The following is a 21,878-nucleotide window of genomic DNA, read 5'->3' as shown; positions in this document are numbered from 1 at the left end:
GTGAAGGTGATTTAGGATGTCCATCTGGAACTCGGTGAAAGGAAACTAGATGCCGAGTAGAGTCACGACATCTCGATAAAATAAAAAGAAGCAAGGTTCATCAAAACTTCCCCCAGAGCAAACTGATTCGTCTTCATGTGGGGGAGCTATATTAAAGTTTTCTAACTTCCCAACGGGAAGACCATCCACATCGTCCACACTCATCTCAGACGTGGTACTCAAAACTTCATAGGTTACCTAGGGAAACTGGGAAACTAGGGAGGCTGGAAGGGACTCAGAATACGACTCGGCTGAACCTGACTCCTCTACAACCTCTGGGGGGAGATGCCATAAATACCTAAAACAATAAAAAAAACATAATCAGAAGGGCAGGATGGGCATACCTGAATCAAAAATGCTACTAGATGCAGAATCACTAGAAGAAGAAGAAGTCGACTTATCCGAAATGGTGATTGGGTCATCTGCCTCACCAGATGCAGAGGTAGATCCCAGAACATCTCTATGCCGGCAACTAGCCAACGTTGACTCGACTAAAGAGTCACATCCTTGTTCAATGAGTTTGGAACTGAGAAAGACACAGGAATAACAATGACCGGTTTTCTGGATATGGGAAGACTGCGGGATATCCCGGTTGACTGATGGAAGACCAGGGTTTGTTATAGGTGAACTACTAGAGGGCTTAGAACCAGGTTGGGGGAAATGCTGGGGAATATGTCTGCTCACAGAAAGGCAACCCCTACCCTGGATAGACGAACCACTACCCCGGCTCTTCCCTAATCCTCTACTGGATAACCCTGATCTCCTCTGGGATCTACCACCGCGGTAACCACAAAGCATGGCTTCACCTTCTTCTTCCTCAGTCCTTGGAATCCCCCAGAGCCAGAAACGAACACCAGGGAGAATCTTTTTCAAAAAGTCAGAATCTTCCTCCTTTTTCCCCTCACAAAGCAGAACTGAAGAGGGAGGTTTCCCCCCTTATTCTATTAAAGTTCCAAATGACACTAAATTTTAAAGAATCAAAGGAAAAACGACAGAAGGTTGATGCACGCTAAAATTCCAAAAGCGAAGCAGTGTGAGACATTTTACGAACATAAAGCATTGGCAAAGCAAGAAGGAAAATCAAAAGGCAAACAATTTGCCAGAATAAGGCCTGAAGAACGACAAACTCAAAATAGAAATGGAAAATATCTAAAATGCAGACAACCAAATGCAGATTATTCAAAAGGAAGACAAGGGAAGTTTGAAAGAAAGTGATAATACCTGAGTGAAAATATCTAAAATGCAGAAAGCCAATTGCGGATGCTAGCGCTCAAAGAACTTAGGGCAAGAACTTCTCCAGAATAATCAAAGTAAAGAATGAAATGTGGGAAAAGATGCGTGGTTATATAGGCACAATGATAACTGCAACGATTACGAATGGCAAGGGTTAGGGGCACCAATGTCATTTCACTCGTCAGTGGTAACCCCAGTGGTAATGGATGGCAAGGGTCAGGGGCACCAACGTCATTGCACTCAAAAGCAATGATTAGACGCCTGAAACAATACTCCCAATAAATGCGCATGAAACGCGAAAATGGCACAAAACGGCTGCAGCACGCTAACACACGTTACCAGCAGCACGTGTCATAACGAAATGATTGCTGGTGATAAGTCCGCGCGTAAGACACGAGAGTACGACAACTCTTAGCGGGTTATATGAATGATGCTTCGGGGCAACTCGCCAGTTGGATCCCAACAACTCAAGGTCATTCGTTACCCGACCACACATGTCAAGTATCTTGCCGGGTTCATGCATAACCCGCTCACGTAGCTGGCCAGGGAAAATCATTCCCGGTTCTAGAAGAAAGCTACAAAATCAGGACATGTGCATAAAGAATAATTCTTGGGGGAAACTTGCCAGTTGGATCCTAACTACTCAAGCTCATCCCTAACTCGGTATAGGGAATACATGAGATATTTTCACGGGTGTATGCTCAACCGTCGAGATAAGGGGCAATGAGGACCCCGATTGAAAATCCTGAGATATAAAGAACACATATGCAAACAGTTCACAAAAACTCAAATGCTTCCCAGTTGGACCGAAAACCTGAAGCAAAAAATACGGAAGTTCACCCCGACAACTCGGACACCCAAGTAGCCTGGATGAGGGGCAACTGTTATGGACTCGTATAAAGGGCCCATTGTATGATAGGCCCAACAAGGGGCAATCCAAGATTTAAATCAAGTATAATTATGGATAGTATCCATTAAGGATACTAATCCTAATGCGACAGCATGGAAGACAGGCCTGGGCCCTCATCAGAGGTACTAAAGGTCCACGTCATATTATCCACAGGTAACTCTTATAAATAAGAGGTAAACCCTAAAGGTACGTTATGTTAGAAACTGGCCTTGAAGGCCGTAGGCATGTGAGGATGAAAACAAAATTTTCAAAGCGGAATTACACATACCATATCAAGAAACATGCTGTAGGACATGGATGTTACCTTTTTTGCTTTCCAAAACTTGAACATGATCAAGGTGAGTCTTGAAGATACAAGCCCTGTAATGTTGATCCACACCACCCTTTGTCAAGACGGAGGAACTCTTCTTCAAGGCCACCAACGAACACCAAGGGAGGCAAGCTAAGCGTCCCTAATGGAGAGGTAGGAGGCAAGGTTTCAAGGTGTTTAGTTGAGTGAATTTTCAGCAAGAAAAAACACAAAAGTGGCGCATGGAATTCACTTAGAAAGTGCTAGGTAATTTTCAAAACTCTCTTAAGAAGAACCTCACAAAAGGATGACCAAAGGAGATGAGAGAATGAGTGAATAAAAATCTAATTTCTTCACTAAAAAATCAGCCCTATGTAGCGCACACTAGGAGAGGAATGAGTGGAGTTGTTGCAAATCAAATCTTGCCAACAACCTCCTATCATATCCTCATGATATCAAGTGCTTATCTCAACAAAAATCTGACTTAACAACCATCATATGGCCAGCCATATGGTGCGCCCCATTCAGCCTCAAAACAGTCCAGATACATTGAGCAGTTGCATTCAAACTTGAACCAACTCACTCACTTATTCTCTCAACAAACCAAATCTAATTGGAGCTCATTTGGTTGATCCTATGACCATCACAAGACCCCAAAATCAGTGCCCCAAATCAGCCTTGGATGATGCTCAAAGATCTCCTCTTGATACTTGGGATTTGTTCCAACAAGATCTTACCTTATCCTTTTGTTATGAAACAACTTTTCATAGCCAATTCAAATTCAAATTCAAACATTTAAATTCAAACATTCAAACATTTAAATTCTAAATTCAAATTCTAAATTTAAATTCTAAATTCAAATTCAAATTTCAAAATTCAAATTTCAAATTCCAAATTCAAAATTCGAATTTCAAAATTCAAATTCAAAATTCAAAATTCAAAATTTAAAATTCAAAATTTAAATATTTGATAATTAATTTAACTAATTAAATTAATTAGTAATGTATTGGACCATCCAAGCCCATTACATGATCCATGCGCCCTTTTCCTTTTTGGTGGGCTTCCAAACTTCTTCTTGGGCTAACAACCATTATTAGGCCCAATACCTTTAATGCTATATTATCATGACAATAAGGTGTTAGTGTGTGACCCATTAGGCCCAACATAGCCACTGACATAAATGGGCTTGGGCCCATCAAGCCCACAACCCATCTAATGACAACATAGAGCACTAGCAATGTTTTGTTGCCCCAGAGCTAGTTAGGTTAATGACATAATCATCCCATTACACATATTTGGTTGCCGTATGTATTTCATTTCGTCTCGGTTACCTTCCCATTAAACCTAGGGTAAGGAAACGTATCAACCCTTGCGGTTTAGGGTAAGCTTTATTCGAAATAGGAAATCTTCAATTTACTAACTCTAACGACAGATCATCTCATGACCTCTTTTACTATGCATAGATTCCTGAGTCCTTGTAAATGTCATCCTGATTTCTTCGGTTTACAGATAACCTAATCTCTCACAGAGATTTGACGAATTCCTTCAGCTTATCACCCTAGCTTTGTGCTCTTTCAGGACAAGCCCAACAGTGTACCTATGAGTCTCCATGTTTCAGGCAGACGAGGTATACAGTCAAAGCGTGCCTTCTAGAACACAGTCTAGGTAATAACTTCTAGTCTAAAGAAAGATATACCCAAATATAAAGAGACTACTCTAATGATACTCTCTGTGAGATTTCCTCATAGAGTCTCTTTGTGGGTCTGTTCAGTGCGAGCTATACCCTTATAGGTCCACCCACGACTTTAGCTAAGACATCTCCATATCTGTAGCAGATGAGGTCTTTACCTTGTATCCAAATACAAGTAGATAAGTCGTGCTAGTCTTACCCGAGATCACTGATCCCCATTCTCAGTGACTCTAGACTAGGAACATAGAATTAGGAATAAACGTGCGGTATCCTTGAATCCTCATAATCGTGATCTCATCACAGATACTCAAGAAATACCTGTTCTATTCCAAGGAGTTTATCCAGTTTATTCATAATATATTAACAATAATATCGAGACAAAATATGAAACAGGATAAAGAGTGCTTATTATTTATTTGCGACAAAAAGGTCCACATCTTATGTCCTTATTTAATCAAAAAAATTGTCTCTAGGACACCCATATACTAACACGTTACACTCTCTCTCTTTTACTGTTATGCTGTCACTGTGCGCGCACACACACCCTATTGGCAAAAGTCGTTATTAGTTCATTGTGCACAGTGATCGGCTTGACTCAAGGGTATCTCCTTCATAGATACCTTGGAGAGGGAACTAGATCCAAGATTAACATATCAGTCTATTGGGCTGGACATCTCTGTCTCCAAGACAGAACATACACCACTAACCCTTTTTTTATTATTAGAAGAATATTAACCTTTGATATCTGTGAAGATACCTGCTTTTATGTATTATTTTTTTTTAATTCTGGTTTGCCTCTAGTGACCCATATTATTTTGATTTTTATTTTTGACTAAGTGGGGAATTATAGGGCAATGTTAAAATTTTCCTAATAATACTGCAGAAAATCCATGTAGTACTTTTTACGTTACATAACATGTCATGCCTTGCTTACTATTTCAACCAGTTAATAAAATTTATCAATTAATGAAATAATTTAATTGCTTTTGTTTTCTGTCTATTAATTAGTAGATATTAGCTCTGTGGTACTGCCTAAAATTTACAATTATGTAAAACTAATAAAAATTAAGAAGGGGAGACATGACACCCATTTGATGTTGTTCTAAGAGGGTGCAAGACAACCTTTCCGATTTTTTTTTTTAATTTCTGTTTCCGGGAACATAAATGGATAGAAAACTCCTTTGGTAAACTCGATTTATTTTTTTGTTCCCTGGATGAAACGATTTAATTTTTGTGCTGGGGAACAGAAAAAAAAAATAAAAAAATTTCTGCTTTTATATTCCGGGGCACAAAATGAGAAATACTTATTTCTCTCAATCACTATCATCATCATCACCACCACCATCATCCCGACACGACCATCGCCACCATCGTCGCCTCTATCGTTGTACCACCAATGTCGCCATCACCACCACCAGCAGGATGCCATCGCCACCACCTCCACCCATCGCCACCGTCACCACCGCCACCATCACTGTCACCACCTCCACTGCCACCAACCACTACCACCATCATCGCAGCCACTGTTGTCACCACCACCACCATAACCATCACCACGCCATCGCCACCACCAATTCCACCACTGTCACCAACCACCACTACCATCGTCGTAACCACAACCATCACCACGTCATCGCCACCACTACTTCCACCATTGTCACCAACCAACACTATCATCGCCGCAACCACTGCCATCACCATCACCAACCACCACCACCATCGTCGCAGCCACTGCTATCACCACCACCACCACCATCGCCACCATTACCACAACCACTATGCCGCCACCATTACCACCATTAGGCCATATAATGGGTCTGATTCTTCCTTGGACCTATTCATGAGGAGAGATATTATGTTCTAATTATAAGTTATGAAACTCGGAGTTTCACATCGAAAACAGGTTTTAGTGTGGGATTCATATGAGTTTTGGGTTTTCTTACCTTACAAATTAATTTTTGTATTGTAGAGATAATTTTAGTTTGTATGGTAGGAAAAACATTAATCCCTAATAATAAATAAAACCGGCTGTGAAAAATCAATGTAAAACAAGTTATTTTGAAGAGATTACAAAATCTCTTTTGCAGGATATGCTTGTTATTTTGGGTCCGACACTACATCTCAACCCAAAACCTTAAGATAATAGGGTTCATGGGTCATTCCACTTATATGGACTTCATTTAGCCCATTATCAACCAATGTGAGACTTGTCACACTTGAATATTCCAACAATATTCCTCTCAAGTGTGAAACCCAATATTGGTATGCTCTCCCTCAACCGAGTATCCATGGCCAAATTACTCAACCTGGCTCCTAGCCAATCACCATCAGGCTAGCTCGAGCCTAATTCGACTTTGATACCACTGTCAGGCGGGGTAAAGGTAAAGTCCGTGGCTGGGGATCACCACTAATGGGCTATGTAAAATAATAATAGACGAGAGGAACATTGAAATAAATCTGTATATTGAATTGATTCAGGATAGTACAATATATAAAGAAATACTAATGGGCTTAGCCCATACTTAACCTAAATCCTAATGAAATAAGTAAATAGATATTTACAAATAATAAAGATAACTTAAAGATATTCTTTCCAAAGATATTCTTTCCAACCAGTGTTATCAAAACCGGACCGACCCGGCCGGGTCGGCCCGGAAACCGGTGACCCGGTCACTAAACCGAGCCGGTTTGTTTGTTGGATCGGACTTGTCACAGACCCGGTGTCAACCGGCCGGGTTTTAGGAAAACCGGTGAACCGGACGGGTTTTAAACAAACCGGACGGGTCATGCGTATTAATTAAAAAAACAAAAAAAACTCAATACGACGTCGTGTAATGAGAATCACATCTGATCAGTTCTTTTCTTGCTTTATTCTCGGTCTCAACTCTCAAACCCTCTCATCTCAACTCAAGTTTTCAACTTTCAAGCACTTCTTCGCCTCAAATCTCAAAGCCCCTTCGTTGCTTCTGTGGGTGTTGGAGATAGAAGATCAAGGAGGGTAACTTAGATCAACTCAAAGGTAAATGCTTTTCAACTTTCTGAACCACTTTTTGGACAGTCCATATTTGGATTGCTTTATCTTTTATTTGCTTCGATTCGATCATACAAGTTGCAATGGGTTGTGATAAGAAGGTGGGAATTCAATTTGCAATTGAATGGGGTACAACATTTAAGCTTGTTAAGAAATTATGGTTGCATTGAATGTTGCTATTTTTATTTTATTTTTTTTGAAGTTGAATTTAGTGTCTGTGATGAAATGTGTAGCTTGGGATTTGAAAACTTTTGTGGTGTCAAGCTAATGGTTTTGTACTATTTATGCAGATACCTCCAAGAAAGAGTGCAGCTTCTTACAGGTTTGTGATTGACTTCAAATTATAGATCCTTAATTTATTGCACAATTTATAAATTAATTTACATAAACAAAATGAAGCTTATTTGCACAAACTAGCTTGGTCTTTATTGACAAAACTAATAGATTTATGGGTACGGGTTTTAGTTGGCAAATATGGAAGGAAGAAAGATATTAGAAGAGAGATTTCTGTGAAGCATTACGATTCCCCATTGTGGAAGGCTTTAGGTAAAGTTTGGGAAGAGTTCTTAAAGGGTTTAAGATGGGAACCTTTGAATGGTGAATCAATCAAGTTTTGGAGGGATAATTGGTTAGGCTTGGAGCATAATCTTGAATCAGTTTCTAAGTATCCTTTGGAGGAGGTAGAAGCTGAGCAGAGTAATGCATCTTGTGCCATAATGATTAACGGGGATTGGAGTATTTCTTATCTTCAACATTTCTTAGAAGATGATATAGTTAGCTTGATCTTGAGCAGACCTCCTCCTGCCCTGCAAAGTAGAATAGCTTGCATTCCTCTATTACATCTTCAATATTCATTCCAACATTCTTATTGTTTCCTTGTTCTTCAATTTCCTTATGATTTGACTCAAGAAGTATTCCTAATAAGTCATTCTTTGCAGCTTCACCAGCCTTTAGTGCTTTCTCTCTCTTGTTAATTATATCCTTAAGCGAAACTTTTACATCTCTGTAAATTTGCTTCATCCTCCGTTGGGTATTATTAGGTAGAAACCTACAAATAATCGTAAATTATCATGATACGAAGGGAATGCTCATTCAAATATTTACTTCTAGATCTAGTGGTTGTTCTGTCAACGGTAAACATAGTTTGGTTTTCCATCTGCTAGTGTTTTACTTTTGCAAGTGGCAATTCAGACCCTGCATCTCATCTTCCCATCACAATATTTCCTAAATAAGTGGACATTGTATATGAGACAAAGATTCTTATTCTGTACGACAAATGTAACTTAAATGAATGAAATTTTTTCCTATTCATGTTGCTATTTAGAGACCACAAATTCATATCACCATAATTGGTAAATTGCTTGTTGTTAAAACAAATTTATTTGATTCTTAATGAAAAATATTATTTGGTAAATGTTGTTTCATGTCTGAAATATGGTAAGTTTAGATCAGTTAAACAAAACTCCTTTAACAAAACAAGAAAGAGTGCAGCTTCTTACAGGTTTGTGATTGACTTCAAATTATAGATCCTTAATTTGATTGACTTCAAATAAAATAACTAATTTATAGAATTTTATTTCACAATTCTAACCGAAATAAGTTTATTTGTTCACAATTTTATTTTCAAACAGACTATTGTATATAGAGTTTTTTTATATGTGTGTGTGTGTGTGTTGGTGCTGGTTCATTAACCTGTTGAATTTTTATTTGAATTTGGTTTGATTTATAGCTAGATATGTCATCTACTGGACCTGAAGCACCAGTCTCACAAGAAATTTCATCTCAACAATCATCTCAAAGAAATCAACATAAGGGAAAAACTGATCCAAGTTGGGCACACTGTAAACAACGTGTTGAAGAGAATGGAAAAATTGTTCTAATATGTCTTTATTGTGATAAGATAATCAGGGGAGGCGACATCAATCGACTGAAGATTCACTTGGTAGGAGAAAAAGGGCAAGTTGAACAATGTAAGAAGGTTCCAGCAGATATTCGTTTTCAAATGATGCAAAATATTGATGAGGGCAGGAACAAAAAAAGAAAAGTTCAAGAGGAATATGAAGATAGTAATCCATTAGATGAAGATCAAGTGAGAGTAGTTGATGAAGTGCCACAAAATCCATCAAGAAAAGCACCTTCTACATCTCAAAAGGGGAAGAGTATTAATCCTTTAGGTTCTTATTTTATGCCTAGAACAACTCCTGGAGCTCAACCTGACATAAAAAGTGTGTTGCAAAGTAAAGAAGTAATGGAGAAGTGTGACCTTGCAATTTCCAAATGGGTGATTGATGCTGGTGTGCCATTTAATGCTGTTAATTCATCATATTACCAACCAATGATTGATGCTATTTGTAGCATGGGCTCAGGGTATAAAGGTCCAAATTTTTATAGAGTTCGTGGTCATTTGTTAAATAAGTGGGTTGGAGAAGTCAATAAACTTGTTGAGATTTATTGCACTGTTTGGAAGCAAACAGGATGCACTATTATGGCAGATGGGTGGACTGATCGTTGTAGGAGAACTCTTATCAATTTTCTAGTTTACTGCCCAAAAGGAACTATTTTTCTCAAGTCGGTTGATGCTTCTAATGCTTCTAAAACTGCAGATTTATTGTATAAGCTTTTTAGAGATGTAGTGTTGCATGTTGGCCCTGAAAATGTTGTTCAGATTGTGACTGATAATGCTGCAAATTATGTTGTTGCTGGAAGGTTATTGGAGGCTGAGTTTCCTAAGATTTTTTGGTCTCCTTGTGCTGCTCATTGTATAAATTTGATGTTACATGACATTGGGAAGCTAGAGGAAGTAAGTGTTGTTGTGTCTCATGCTGCCACAATTACCAAATACATATATAACCATTGTCATCCATTGCATTTGATGAGAAAATATACAGGTGGAAGGGAAATTCTTCGTCCAGCTCCTACTCGTTTTGCCACTAATTTTATTGCATTACAAAGCATATTGGCTCAAAAAGATGCATTAAGGGCTATGGTAACTTCTAGAGATTGGACAAGCTCAACTTATTCTAAGGAGGCCAAGGCAAAAAAATTTGTGGAACAAGTTTTAGATTCTAATTTTTGGAAACAATGTGCTGAGATTGTGAAGCTTACTGAGCCACTTATTCGTGTGTTACGTATTGTTGACAGTGAAAACAAACCTGCCATGGGTTTTCTTTATCAAGCTATATTTAAAGCTAGAGAGGAGATGATAAAGAGATTTCAAAGAAACAAGAAGAAGGTGGAACCTTACTTGAAAATCTTAGATCGTCGTTGGGATTCACAGCTTCGCAAAAATCTTCATGCTGCTGGTTATTAGTTGAATCCAGGTTGTCGTTACAATGATGAAGAATTTGAAAAACATAAGTTCACAACATCAGGCCTTTTGGATGTCATTGAGAAATATGCTTATGGGGATCCTTATTTAAATTCTAAGTTGACAAGTGAGATGAGAATATTCAAAAATGCTGAGTTAGATTTTGGAAGGCCATCTGCTACACGCGAACGAAATACCGTGATGCCAGGTAAAATTTATCATTGATATCTTCTTTTTTATGAGCATTAATTCTTATTATTGCTGAATAATATTAATACTAATTTATTTTATCACATGCAATATTCTAGATCAATGGTGGGAATCTTATGGATGTGGTGCACCAAATTTGCAAAAATTGGCTATTCGTGTTTTAAGTCAAACATGTAGTGCTTCGGGTTGTGAACGCAATTGGAGTGCATTTGAACATATTCATTCGAATAAGAGTAATAGATTAGAGCACCAAAAGCTTAATGATCTTGTCTATGTCCGTTACAACTTGAGGCTGGCACAAAGGTATTATTTAATATTTACTTTTTTTTATATAATTATTTCTCCAAGTATTTCTAATGTTGAAAATTGAACAAATTTTTTTTTGTATGCATAGGAATCGATTGAAGAATCAAAACTATGATCCAATAAATTTTGAAACATTTGAGGACCATTCTAATTGGGTACTAGAGGATTCACCACCATACTTAACAGCTGAAGAAATGGAAACCTTACATAATAAGCTTGCAAATATGTCCATTCAACCAACTCTAGATGATAATGGTGTGTTTAGTTATTGTTCTATGATTATTTGATTGTTTGATTACTTCATGTTAATAACTAACTTACATGAAAAAATAATATTTGTTTTAGATCAATTAAATTTGGATGATGATGATGAAGATGAGGCACAAGACAACACCATGGAAAATGCAAATCAAACTGAAGGCAATGTTGGTCAAGCTTTGGATTTATTTGATGAAGGAGGAGAGGATGAATTAATTGACACAACTTTGCCTCCGCGGGCATAATTATATGTTTTTGTACTAGTAATTTGATTTGTTTGTTTTCTCTTGATATCGACAAGAGTTATTGTTCTAAACTTGTGATAGATATTAAGTGTTTAAGAACTAGACAAATATTATATATTTGTTTTATCTTTTGTTGGACAATAGTATATGATTTATTGCTTTTTAAATTAGAATATTTGGAATTAGTATTTTTTTTACAGGTATTTGAGTATAAATTACAGGTTTGCATATACTTACCAAGTCATGCGATTGAACCAGTGACCCAGTACCTCGACCGGGTCGAGTTTAATATTGTTTCCAACAGGCTAAGCTAGCCCAACCGTAGCAAGTAGGTTCGACACCACATCTCAATCCAAAACTTAAAGACATTGAACTCATGGGTCCATCTACTTATATACTTATTATCAATCAATGTGAAACTCATCACACTTAAATAACCCAACACGTTAGATGGAATTCATAACAGGACACAAATCTGCAGCGATATAATCATTAAAAGAAATTTAATAACTAGCATACCTTCGAAAATTTTAACCATTTAAGTAAGATGCTAGAAGTTAGTTTATACATATGTATAGACTAATTGAGTAAAGCACTTCTCTACCTCTTGTTAGGTATTACAAAAAGAAGAAACAAGAAGCATTCGATTTGAAGTTTGGAACTATGAACGGCACATGTGAACTGAATTGGATTCAAAAGATACGATGGATTTTGGTAGCTTCCGTATGACGGGAAACACCATGTGTCGCAATGGCAGTCCAAAAGAGTCTTTATCTACTTTAGGAATGTGGAACTGTGGGGCTTTTTGGATGAGTAGTGGTCACTGGTCACTAACTTTGTGATATTGAGTTCTAGAAATGCAAATACATTAAAAATTTAATAACCGGAATTTTGTCGCTCCTGTGATTCTGTATAAGATTAGTTAATTAATTAATGGATCGATAAAGAAATTTTAAAATAAAAAATAAAAAATCAAAATGAAAGCTTCAAAGTAAAATATTTTTTAGAGTATAATTTTTTTTTAATATTATTTATTTATTAAGATGAAATTTGTGGTGATGAGTATAGGCATTTAAAACAAATAAAAAGTCTTCTCTTAAAATTAATTCAATAAATCTTTATATTTTGGAAAACTACCCAAACATAATTAAGTTACTGTGAATGAAGTATGACTTAAAGATCCAAATTTTTTATCCATTAAACAAGAAATTGGCTCCATTTTTGTGCCCACAACAATCTCAATCTCGTTTGGATGAGTTTTTTTTTAGCCAAAAGCTACATTTTAAAAAAATATTTTTATTACAAAGTTTGTTTAAATGTCTTCTTTAAAAAAAGTAGAAGTTAAGAAAAACTTACTTTTATTTAGAAGCTAAAATTTTTAGCTTCTAAAAAAATAAAAATCAAAAACAAAATATTTTTTCGAAATTCAAATATTTTTTAAAAATCTAAATAGCTTTAACTTTTGTAAAAAAATACTCCTAAAATAAACAAGCCATAAAAAATATTTTTTTTATAAGGCTATCCAAACAGGCTTAAAAGTAGAATTGGTAAGAGTAGAAATTTTCAATTAAGTTAGTTGGGATTGTAATTCTGTCAAAATATGTTGTTAGTGAGTCATATGGTACCTCTTGTAATACTTGTTGAGCATCGAGCCTGTTCTGACCATGAAATAGGATAACCATACGAGATTCTAATTTTCTTCATACCAAGAAAAAAAAAAATAATAGTAATAATAACCTCTAATATGAATTAATGAATGTGAATGCATTATTGTATAAAGAACCTTTCAGCTACCAAAGTTAAGAAGACAATGAACAAGGTGGAGATGATTAAAAGAAAGGATTCCATAATTTTGTTCGGCAGATTTGCATTTTTTAGTTTTGTTTCTTTTGCAAATTTTGTAATTTTATGTGTTTTGATTTTTCATAGTTGGCTTATGTTTTGATCAAAACAATATTCAGCTAATTGTCAAGGGGAATTATCAAAGTGCATGGTGCATATAAAACAAATTGGATCCCGAGCATTGACAATAGTTTTATATTGAATACCGAGCATTTGACAATATATATATATATATATATATATATATATATATATATATATATATATATATATATATATATATATATATAGAACTGTTGAACTAGCAGTTCCACATTCAAACATTATCAAAACAGAGTTCAAGTTATTTTTATTTTTTATGTATTGGTGGCTGTATAAGCAACTTCACTCAAAAATATTATAAAGGTATGTATTTTATGAAATTCTCTTATAATAATAAACTGCTATTCCCTAAACTCGGAATGGTATGGTTCAATTCCCTAGTAAAAGGTTTAAGGGGTTAGTCTTACCTTTAAAAGGTGTAAGAATATCTCATATAAGAATTTTTTTTAAAAAGGAAAAAAACTTGTATTACATTTATATTATTTTATCAATTTTATTTAATTTTATCTTCTTCTCTTTTTTTTTTTTTTTTTTATATATCTCCGAGCTACCATGGTTAAGTACTGATTTTGCATCCCACGAAGCAACCAAAACTAAAGTAAAATGTTATTAATCTATGCATGGCTTCGGTTTCGAAGATGAAAATTGTGAAAGAAAGAATAATCAATGTGTCTTTTAACACAAACACAAAAGAGAGTGTCCTCTCTTCTAGCCTCTTAAAGTGCTTTATACGCATTCCCCATCCATTATTTGCCTGACCTCAATCTTGTCTACTTTATATGCACATGCATTTAAATCACTTTTCTTCGACTGGTAAGGAATGTCACTATGTGGAAAGCTCAAGGAGAAGCTCCTTTTTTCATAAAAAAGAGATATATTTACCAACATCTATCCGTTTAAATAATAAGAAATTTATTCGTCTTAATCATAGATCTCAACTTCGAGTTCTTAAAACGGAGAAAATAATTTTCAAAAGTCGTATTATAATGAGTTCAATAATATTCAAACAGTATAAGTTGAATAATCGATGAACAAGTAAATATGTTCAAGGAAAAAAAAAAAATCACTCTCCGTTAAACCGGCTGGCGAGTGTGGAGTGGAGGAATACGCAGCCTTACCCTTGCATAATTGCAAACCTTACCCTTGCATAATTACAAACCTTACCCTTGCATATAATTGCAAAGAGATTGTTACCTGGATTGAACCTATGACTTTTCAGTCATGAAGAGACGGTTTTACCACTGTTCCGGTTCGCTACTTTAAATATGTCCAAGAAAAAGAAAAGAAAAGAAAACCTATTTATGTAATAACTGATTTCCTTAATTGTGGTTTGCAGAAAAGTCTCACTCATTAGTAACAACATAATATGCAATGTGCCCCCATGGTAGCGAAGTGTCCCTGAATAGACAGAGACAGCAATGGTTCTCCACTCATCTCCTAAGTAACCACTAACGAGTCAACCACTCCTCAAACTTAGCACACTCCCAAGCAGTGATAATAAATTGGAGAACAGAACATAACCACCACTACATCATATATATATTATATATATATTATATATATATAAAGCTGAGGAATAAAACAAAGGATCCAGATCAAAGCAGACACAGCTAGCTATCCACAATGGCACTGAAAATTCACTTCTCAATCCTTTCCATAGCAGTTTTGGCCATATGCACTTCTGCAGATCTCTGTAAGATTTCATTTTTCATTTGAGTTTAACTCACTTTGGTTTGCTTCACACAAACTATTGTTTTCCTTAAGCTCTCTTCAGGTTTTTAGAGAGGTCTAGTTTTGTCATTCTAGAAACTGTTAAGATAAAATATTAGTATATATGTTATTATTACTTGGTATGTTGTTACATAATTGAAGTTTTTTATTTCCTTTTACAATAGATTCGGTTAATTTTAGCTATACGGGTGAAAATGGTCCTGAGCATTGGGGAAGTTTGAGTCCATCTTTCGCAGCATGCTCAAATGGGAAAGCTCAGAGTCCTGTGGACCTTAAGAAGGTTGATATTGTCTTGAACAAGCATTTGAAGTCCTTAGATGAACATTATCTTCCCACAAATGCCACTCTGGTCAACAACATATTCAACATTGGGGTTTGTTCTTGAACTTCAAAATAACCTTTCATCCCATTTAAGGACTTAGGGATTTAGATTCGTCTCAAGATAGAACAAGTTCTATTTTGTATTTTCAGTGGATTGATTTTATTCCTTTGAATAGACATATCCATATGTGATTTTTTCTTCATCTGACTCAGGGATTTTTTTAGGGGTTTGCATTTATCATTTAAACACAAGAAAGTTTCCTACACACACAACATTTGTGGGGCCCACACTTTTTGAATCAAAAAAAAATAATTACGGCACGCAAAACAAATCTCTATAACATTACACAATCAATTTTCCTACAACATAACTCTTATAAAACTCATTTTTTTAACGTTAAAATATGAGTTTTTATTTTTATTATAGAATAGATTATATTTATCACTTTTTTCTTACCACCTCTTGCTATCAATCTTATTATCGTTGGATCAAAATCAAATCAATGGCTCTCACTTGATGTCATTTTGTAACCATTAATTTCATTTTGATCCAATACTTATAAGATTGGTGGTAAAAAAAAAGCTGGTAAATATAAACTCTCATTTTATTATTACTATAAATTTAAAATTTATTTGAATTTGATAAATAACACGTCCCCATATTATTGCCAATAACACTTTTTGACATAGTTTGTTTTGTATTGATTTGTATTTTTCGAGCCAAAGAGAGGAAACTTGAATTTAAGACCCTCTCCTTCCACACAAAAAAAAGGGGGGGATCCCATTTTATAATTTCTCATTTTGTTGTCATGAAAAAAATTACACAATTATAACGTAAGGTTGTTAAGGAATTTTCAGTTTCAACTGATATGCTTAAGTTTTTTACATTTATAGGTGCATTTTGAAGGACAAGTAGGAGATATTAATATAAATGGAAAAAATTACTCCTTGAAACAATTGCACTGGCATTCTCCTGCAGAGCACCGGGTCAATGGTTTTAAGTAAGTTCCCTCTTCCCTCTCTTCTTTCGCTCCCTCTCTCTTCTTCTCCATGGACACATGCACACACAAATTATAATATGAGAAACCTCTCTTAGTATAAGTAAAAGGGAAATCATTTTATCATGTCGTTGGAGATTGTTTTATCACGTTGTGAGGTATCGAAATTCGTGCTATCTTTTTTTATTTTTTATTTTTTTAATAAGTGGTAAAATCTATCACTTATTGTGTACATAGCATGAGAAATGTCAGTAACATGAGAAAAAGAGAAAATCTAAATAAAAAGTGCTAAACAGTAGAAATGTTTTTCTGTGAAATCATTTACTAAGGCCGAATTTGGAAGGGAAGGGGATACAAGAGAAGAAAGGTTTTTTTTTTTTTTTGAAAAAAATGAAAAGTACTTTTATTCTTTTGTTTAAGAGTGAAAAATATGATAACAGACAAAATCAAAGGATTCATGAGATATTTTTATAATATATTCCTTTTTAAAAACCTAATATAATTATTATACTTCTCAAATAAAATTAAATTGAATACAATTAACGTTGCATTTCTATTTTCCATTTCTGTCTCTCTCGCCCTCTCCCTCTCCCTCTCGATGGATCCCATTCACATTTCAAACCAACAACGTAGAAAACCTGCATTCTCTCTCTCTCTCATTTTGATTGGTTGCCATAAAACAAACAAAATGATATCAGTTATAACTATTATTTTATCATAAAAAAATTTCTGCTTTTTCTGTAAAAATAATTTTATGCCGGACACATTGTGCAATTTTTTTTTAAATTAATGGGTCTCATTTTTATATAAAAAAAAAAAAGAATGTCTATGTAATAGAGATATCTTATCTGCTGGCGAGGCAGAAGATTAAAAGCCTTTAATTTTATTACCGTTATTTATAATGTTATTAGTAAGAAGGGAAATCATATTCTTCTGCAACAGAAAAATTGTTCTTTATTTCCAAAAAAAAATAAAAAATTGTTCTGTTATGCATTAGATATATTTTTCTTAAGTGGGTCCCACTATTTAATAAAATAAAAAGAAATAATTGTTAATACGAATTTTCATGAGTGTGCAGAAAAAATTGATATCTTCTGTGGCGCAGAAGAAAATATAACCCCTATTAAGAATTATAACTATCATAGTTATTACTCTTATATGTCATTTTATTACTGCTATATATATTTTATGTCTTTAATTTTCAGAAATTGTGCAATTTTTTTTCCAGGTAGAGCTGTATTTTTAGGTGTATCCGTGTATATATATTAGAAGAGAGAGAGGAAATTGGATAGAGAAAGTTTGGATTTTAATACTAAGGGCGGATTGTTAGATGATATATATATATATATATATATATATATATATATATATATATATCTTTAAAAAGGCCCTCATCCAATACCTTAAGATTTTGGATTGAAGTGAGTCTTAATATAGTATCAGAGCTTGAGTGACTACAAGGTCACAAGTTCGATCCTCACCGTCCCCCACTTTAAAGTGCAATATCCACGCTTCTAGTCCAAAGTGCTCTTGCGTGAGGGGATGTGTTAGAGAATATATAAATCATTAAAAAAACCCTCACCCAACACCTTAAGATTTTGGGTTGAAGTGGTTCTTACCACGGATAAATAATTTCAAATATTTGTTATCCTTAAATCATCTAAATTGAATTTTTTTGATTTTAAAGGTGAGAAGAGTTTTGGAGGGTTAACAAAAATCCTAAATTCTTTTCTCTTATTTTTTTAAACTAACAAATATGGAGAAGACATAAGTAAAATCTTCACCTTCCTTCACTTTCTCTCCTAAGAGTGAAATTTTTTTTATCTATTTAAGGGAGAGGTTATAGTTACAACTTTTTTTTTTACAACCTCTTACAACCATATATCATAATATTACTATTTTCTCTTTCCAACCATAATTAGTTATAAGACATTACCTAAATTTTCATATCAATTAGTATTCCCAATTATAAATTCCTTATTAAGTATAACCTTTAGCCAACGGTAGCTCCAGGAAGTGGGGCAATATAAATTTGGTTAATATTTGTTTATAATTGTGTAACACATAATAACATAATATCTTTTCAAAATCTAATAAAAGATTAGATTTTATTTGTCTAACCGTAATAATGCATGTCAAGTTTTAATTGAGTTTGCTGCCACTAACTAAAAAAATCAAGAAATTAATATTTTTTTAATATTAGAAATCTTGTGATAAGGTAATCCTACAGAATACTAAAAGAATACGAAGTAATAAAAAAATCAAGTTTTATTTGTCACTAACTTTATTTAATTTAAACTTAATCAATACTATCTTCATTAAGTGAAATTTTGATTCAATGAAGTTAAACAATTATCCTTTAAAAAGATTATTTTTAGCTTAATTATCCTTTAGAAAGTTATTTAGTTGTATAATTTTAAAACAACTCTTTTATGGTCTTTTTTTTTTTCTTTGAATAAATTCATTTTGAGTCTCTAACAAAAAATATGGTCTTTACTTTAGTCCCTTACAAAAAAAATTAGTTCTGAGGTCCCTAAGAAATTCAAAATGGGCTTATTTAGTTAAAATTGTGACCTCTCATAAATTCAAAAAAAACTCACACTAGTTCCTCAAAAGGATTAAAATGGGTCCACTTTGAATTTCATACAAACTAGGTGACTAATTTTTTTTTTGTAAGAAACTAAAAATGAGGATCGTAATTTTTATTAGGGATACAAATTTTTTTTTATCTATATCATGTCTTTATAAAACTCTTAGATTCAATTCTATGTTCTGACTAACTAGTTGAGAAGCATGACTCATCATGAGTCATGAACCATTTCGGGTTAAGGTTTTTCAAAATTCAAATCAATTTATCAGGATACAATTGTATAACTCTAAAAATCCAGTCCAACCCAATTCTGTTTTTTATGATTTTACTTACAATGATATTAATCTAGATTGATTTGAGTTAAAGGGCACAAATTGAATTGAAGGACCAAAAACCAACCTAACCCATATACAACTCTAGTTTGGGCCTTCTCGGCTTTGTTGTACAAGAAGTACATGTAGGAAATGACAAAGCAATTGTAATACCCAGATGTCCAAAAGTCCTAGTCAAGCCCTTCCTAGTTTTGGGCATGCTCATGGTTCAAGGACCTCTGTAAGTTTCAAAGCATAAAATATAACATATGACTCCCTCTCTTTCAATGAAGAGCAACTAGAGTTATTGGCTGTATTCCGAGTTCAAAGTAGTTGGAGGAGATTGTGTGAGAATACCAAGTTATTTATAAAAAAAAAAAATGCATCAACAAAGTGAATTTTCAATAGTTTTATTGTTTTGTTATTGATATGAACTCAGGGGTTTGATTTTCTCATGTTAAATAAGAATTCAATTCTCATGTTGTAGAGACAAAAAACATGTGAGACCCATGTGTTAGAAAAAATTATATGTAGAACTCATGTCAGCACGGAAATCGAAGGGTGTGTAGGAAAATTTCAATTCTCATGTTGAATGAGAATTATAAAACCCATGAACTTATCATATATGTTTTGTTTATTGGACCAAATGAGGCCCTTATAAGGGGTCACTCTCTACATCTCTAAAGTGAAACAATTGGATTGTTCTTAGAGGGAGTCTCACTTCCCAAACACATATATCTCATGCATTAAGTGAGGAAGATTATCTTACACCTAATGGGACTCATGAAAACAAAACGGTTATGACCCTATCTCTTCACTCATTATTGAAGAATCTTCTCCACCTATATATACCTTTCTACAATTGAAGAGACATCTTTTGCATATCTATGTTCATATTGTCACTACCGTCACAGAGTCGTTGTGCCAAACACTTTCCCTAATTCTCAAATAGTGACTCTCCATTCAGCATAGGTTCATACATATGCCAGTTCACTATAATGTTGATATACTACCCTATAGAAGGGGGGGGGGGGATCCATTTCTACCACACCGACACTCCACTTATATATGTAAATATATTTTATCATAATCTTGACTATTAATTTTCAATCAACCATTATAATTCTATAATTTTCTCCATACATTGCCACCTTTCACTCTTACCACTAAAATATAATTGTTATGAAGATTCTATTGACTTTTACAATGTTAGTGACTAATGACACACAAATACAGACATGACGCGGAGATGCATCTAGTCCACCAGACCAAAGATAATGACACGGCAGTTGTGGCAGTGCTCTACAAATTGGGTGATCCCGATCCTATCATCTCAAAGGTAGAGTTGAAGTTGCAATCACTTGTGTTCTAAATTCATGTGGTTCAAAGGTAGAGTAGTACTTGGAAACTTTATAGTTGGGTAGTACTAAATATGATGTTAATGGGTACAGATTGAAGACAAGTTGATTGAATTGGACAAGGAGACCTGTGCAGGTTATAAGGGTGCCCCTATTGCTCTTGGCACCTTTGATGTAAAGGAGATAAATACAAGGACCCACAAGTATTATAGATATGTTGGCTCTCTCACTACTCCTCCATGCACACAGGGTGTCACCTGGCACATCCTTAGGAAGGTAATTTATCTGAATACTCTCATATCTCGTTTTAGGATCAGGATTCTTTGACACCAGTATCAAATTTTGAAATTTGACATCAAATTTTAACTGTTGTTTTCCTCCAATTAATGATTATAATTTATTGGAAATTAATAATTAATTAATAGGTTTAATTGACGAAAATTATAACTGTTAATTGACAAAAATTTGACACCAAATTTTAATAGTTGATTTGCTCCGATCGTGAGCAATTTTTATCTCTTAACTAATATGAAAATTTCAAGAGCTTTATTATTAAATTTGTACTCGCTGATGTGTGAATAAGATTTTTCAAAGGACGCAATCATAATAAAGCTAAACTTGAGAATATCCATTTACGTAATGCACATATGGAAAATATGCATATAGGTTTGCAAGGGGAAAGTTATATTATATTTTTATTATTTTTTGGCAACACGGCTAATTCAAATGAGCATGCAGGTGAGGACACTCTCCAAAAAACAATTGGAGCTCCTAAAGGCACCACTGGGCGTAGGGTTCAAGCACAATGCAAGGCCAGTTCAGCCACTGAATGGTCGCAAAATTGAGAAGTACTGCCATCCCAGCAAGAGGCATAGAGACTCAACGAAATATCATAAATAAATTATTTGAGTATCATGTAGTTTTGCATAGGAGAGTATCTTACTCTGTTTACCCTGCTTTTAACAGGGACGTTGGGGCATTATCTAGTATAGTTATGGGATATATTTTTGGGGTTTAAGTCCCTTATGTTGTAGGACAGGATGATGATTTTCTGCGTACACAATATTACATGAGATCCACTGCTTTAATAAATAAAAAAAACAGAAA

At 34.5% G+C, this 21,878-nt stretch overlaps 2 protein-coding genes across 2 annotated transcripts; both read left to right on the top strand.

Moving 5' to 3' along the window:
• The first annotated feature begins 6,995 nt into the window (after positions 1 to 6,995).
• Positions 6,996 to 11,518, top strand: LOC133305696 (uncharacterized). The gene is made up of 8 exons (XM_061505936.1): positions 6,996 to 7,159; positions 7,483 to 7,514; positions 7,637 to 8,103; positions 8,922 to 10,494; positions 10,564 to 10,707; positions 10,808 to 11,012; positions 11,104 to 11,270; positions 11,361 to 11,518. Exons 1-8 carry the CDS (start codon positions 6,996 to 6,998, stop codon positions 11,516 to 11,518), a joined length of 2,910 nt encoding a protein of 969 aa, XP_061361920.1.
• A 3,512-nt stretch (positions 11,519 to 15,030) lies between these two features.
• On the top strand, positions 15,031 to 21,878 carry LOC133305710 (alpha carbonic anhydrase 1, chloroplastic-like). The gene is made up of 6 exons (XM_061505952.1): positions 15,031 to 15,155; positions 15,358 to 15,566; positions 16,409 to 16,515; positions 20,650 to 20,752; positions 20,865 to 21,047; positions 21,510 to 21,878. Exons 1-6 carry the CDS (start codon positions 15,086 to 15,088, stop codon positions 21,669 to 21,671), a joined length of 834 nt encoding a protein of 277 aa, XP_061361936.1. The 5' UTR covers positions 15,031 to 15,085; the 3' UTR covers positions 21,672 to 21,878.

Source organism: Gastrolobium bilobum, unplaced genomic scaffold, assembly GCF_033153095.1.
Source record: "Gastrolobium bilobum isolate Gb01-03AN ecotype WA unplaced genomic scaffold, APGP_CSIRO_Gbil_v1 utg1421, whole genome shotgun sequence".
Lineage (NCBI taxonomy): Eukaryota > Viridiplantae > Streptophyta > Magnoliopsida > Fabales > Fabaceae > Gastrolobium > Gastrolobium bilobum.
Note: the sequence above shows the minus strand (reverse complement) of the source record. Positions and strands in the feature narration are given on the sequence as shown.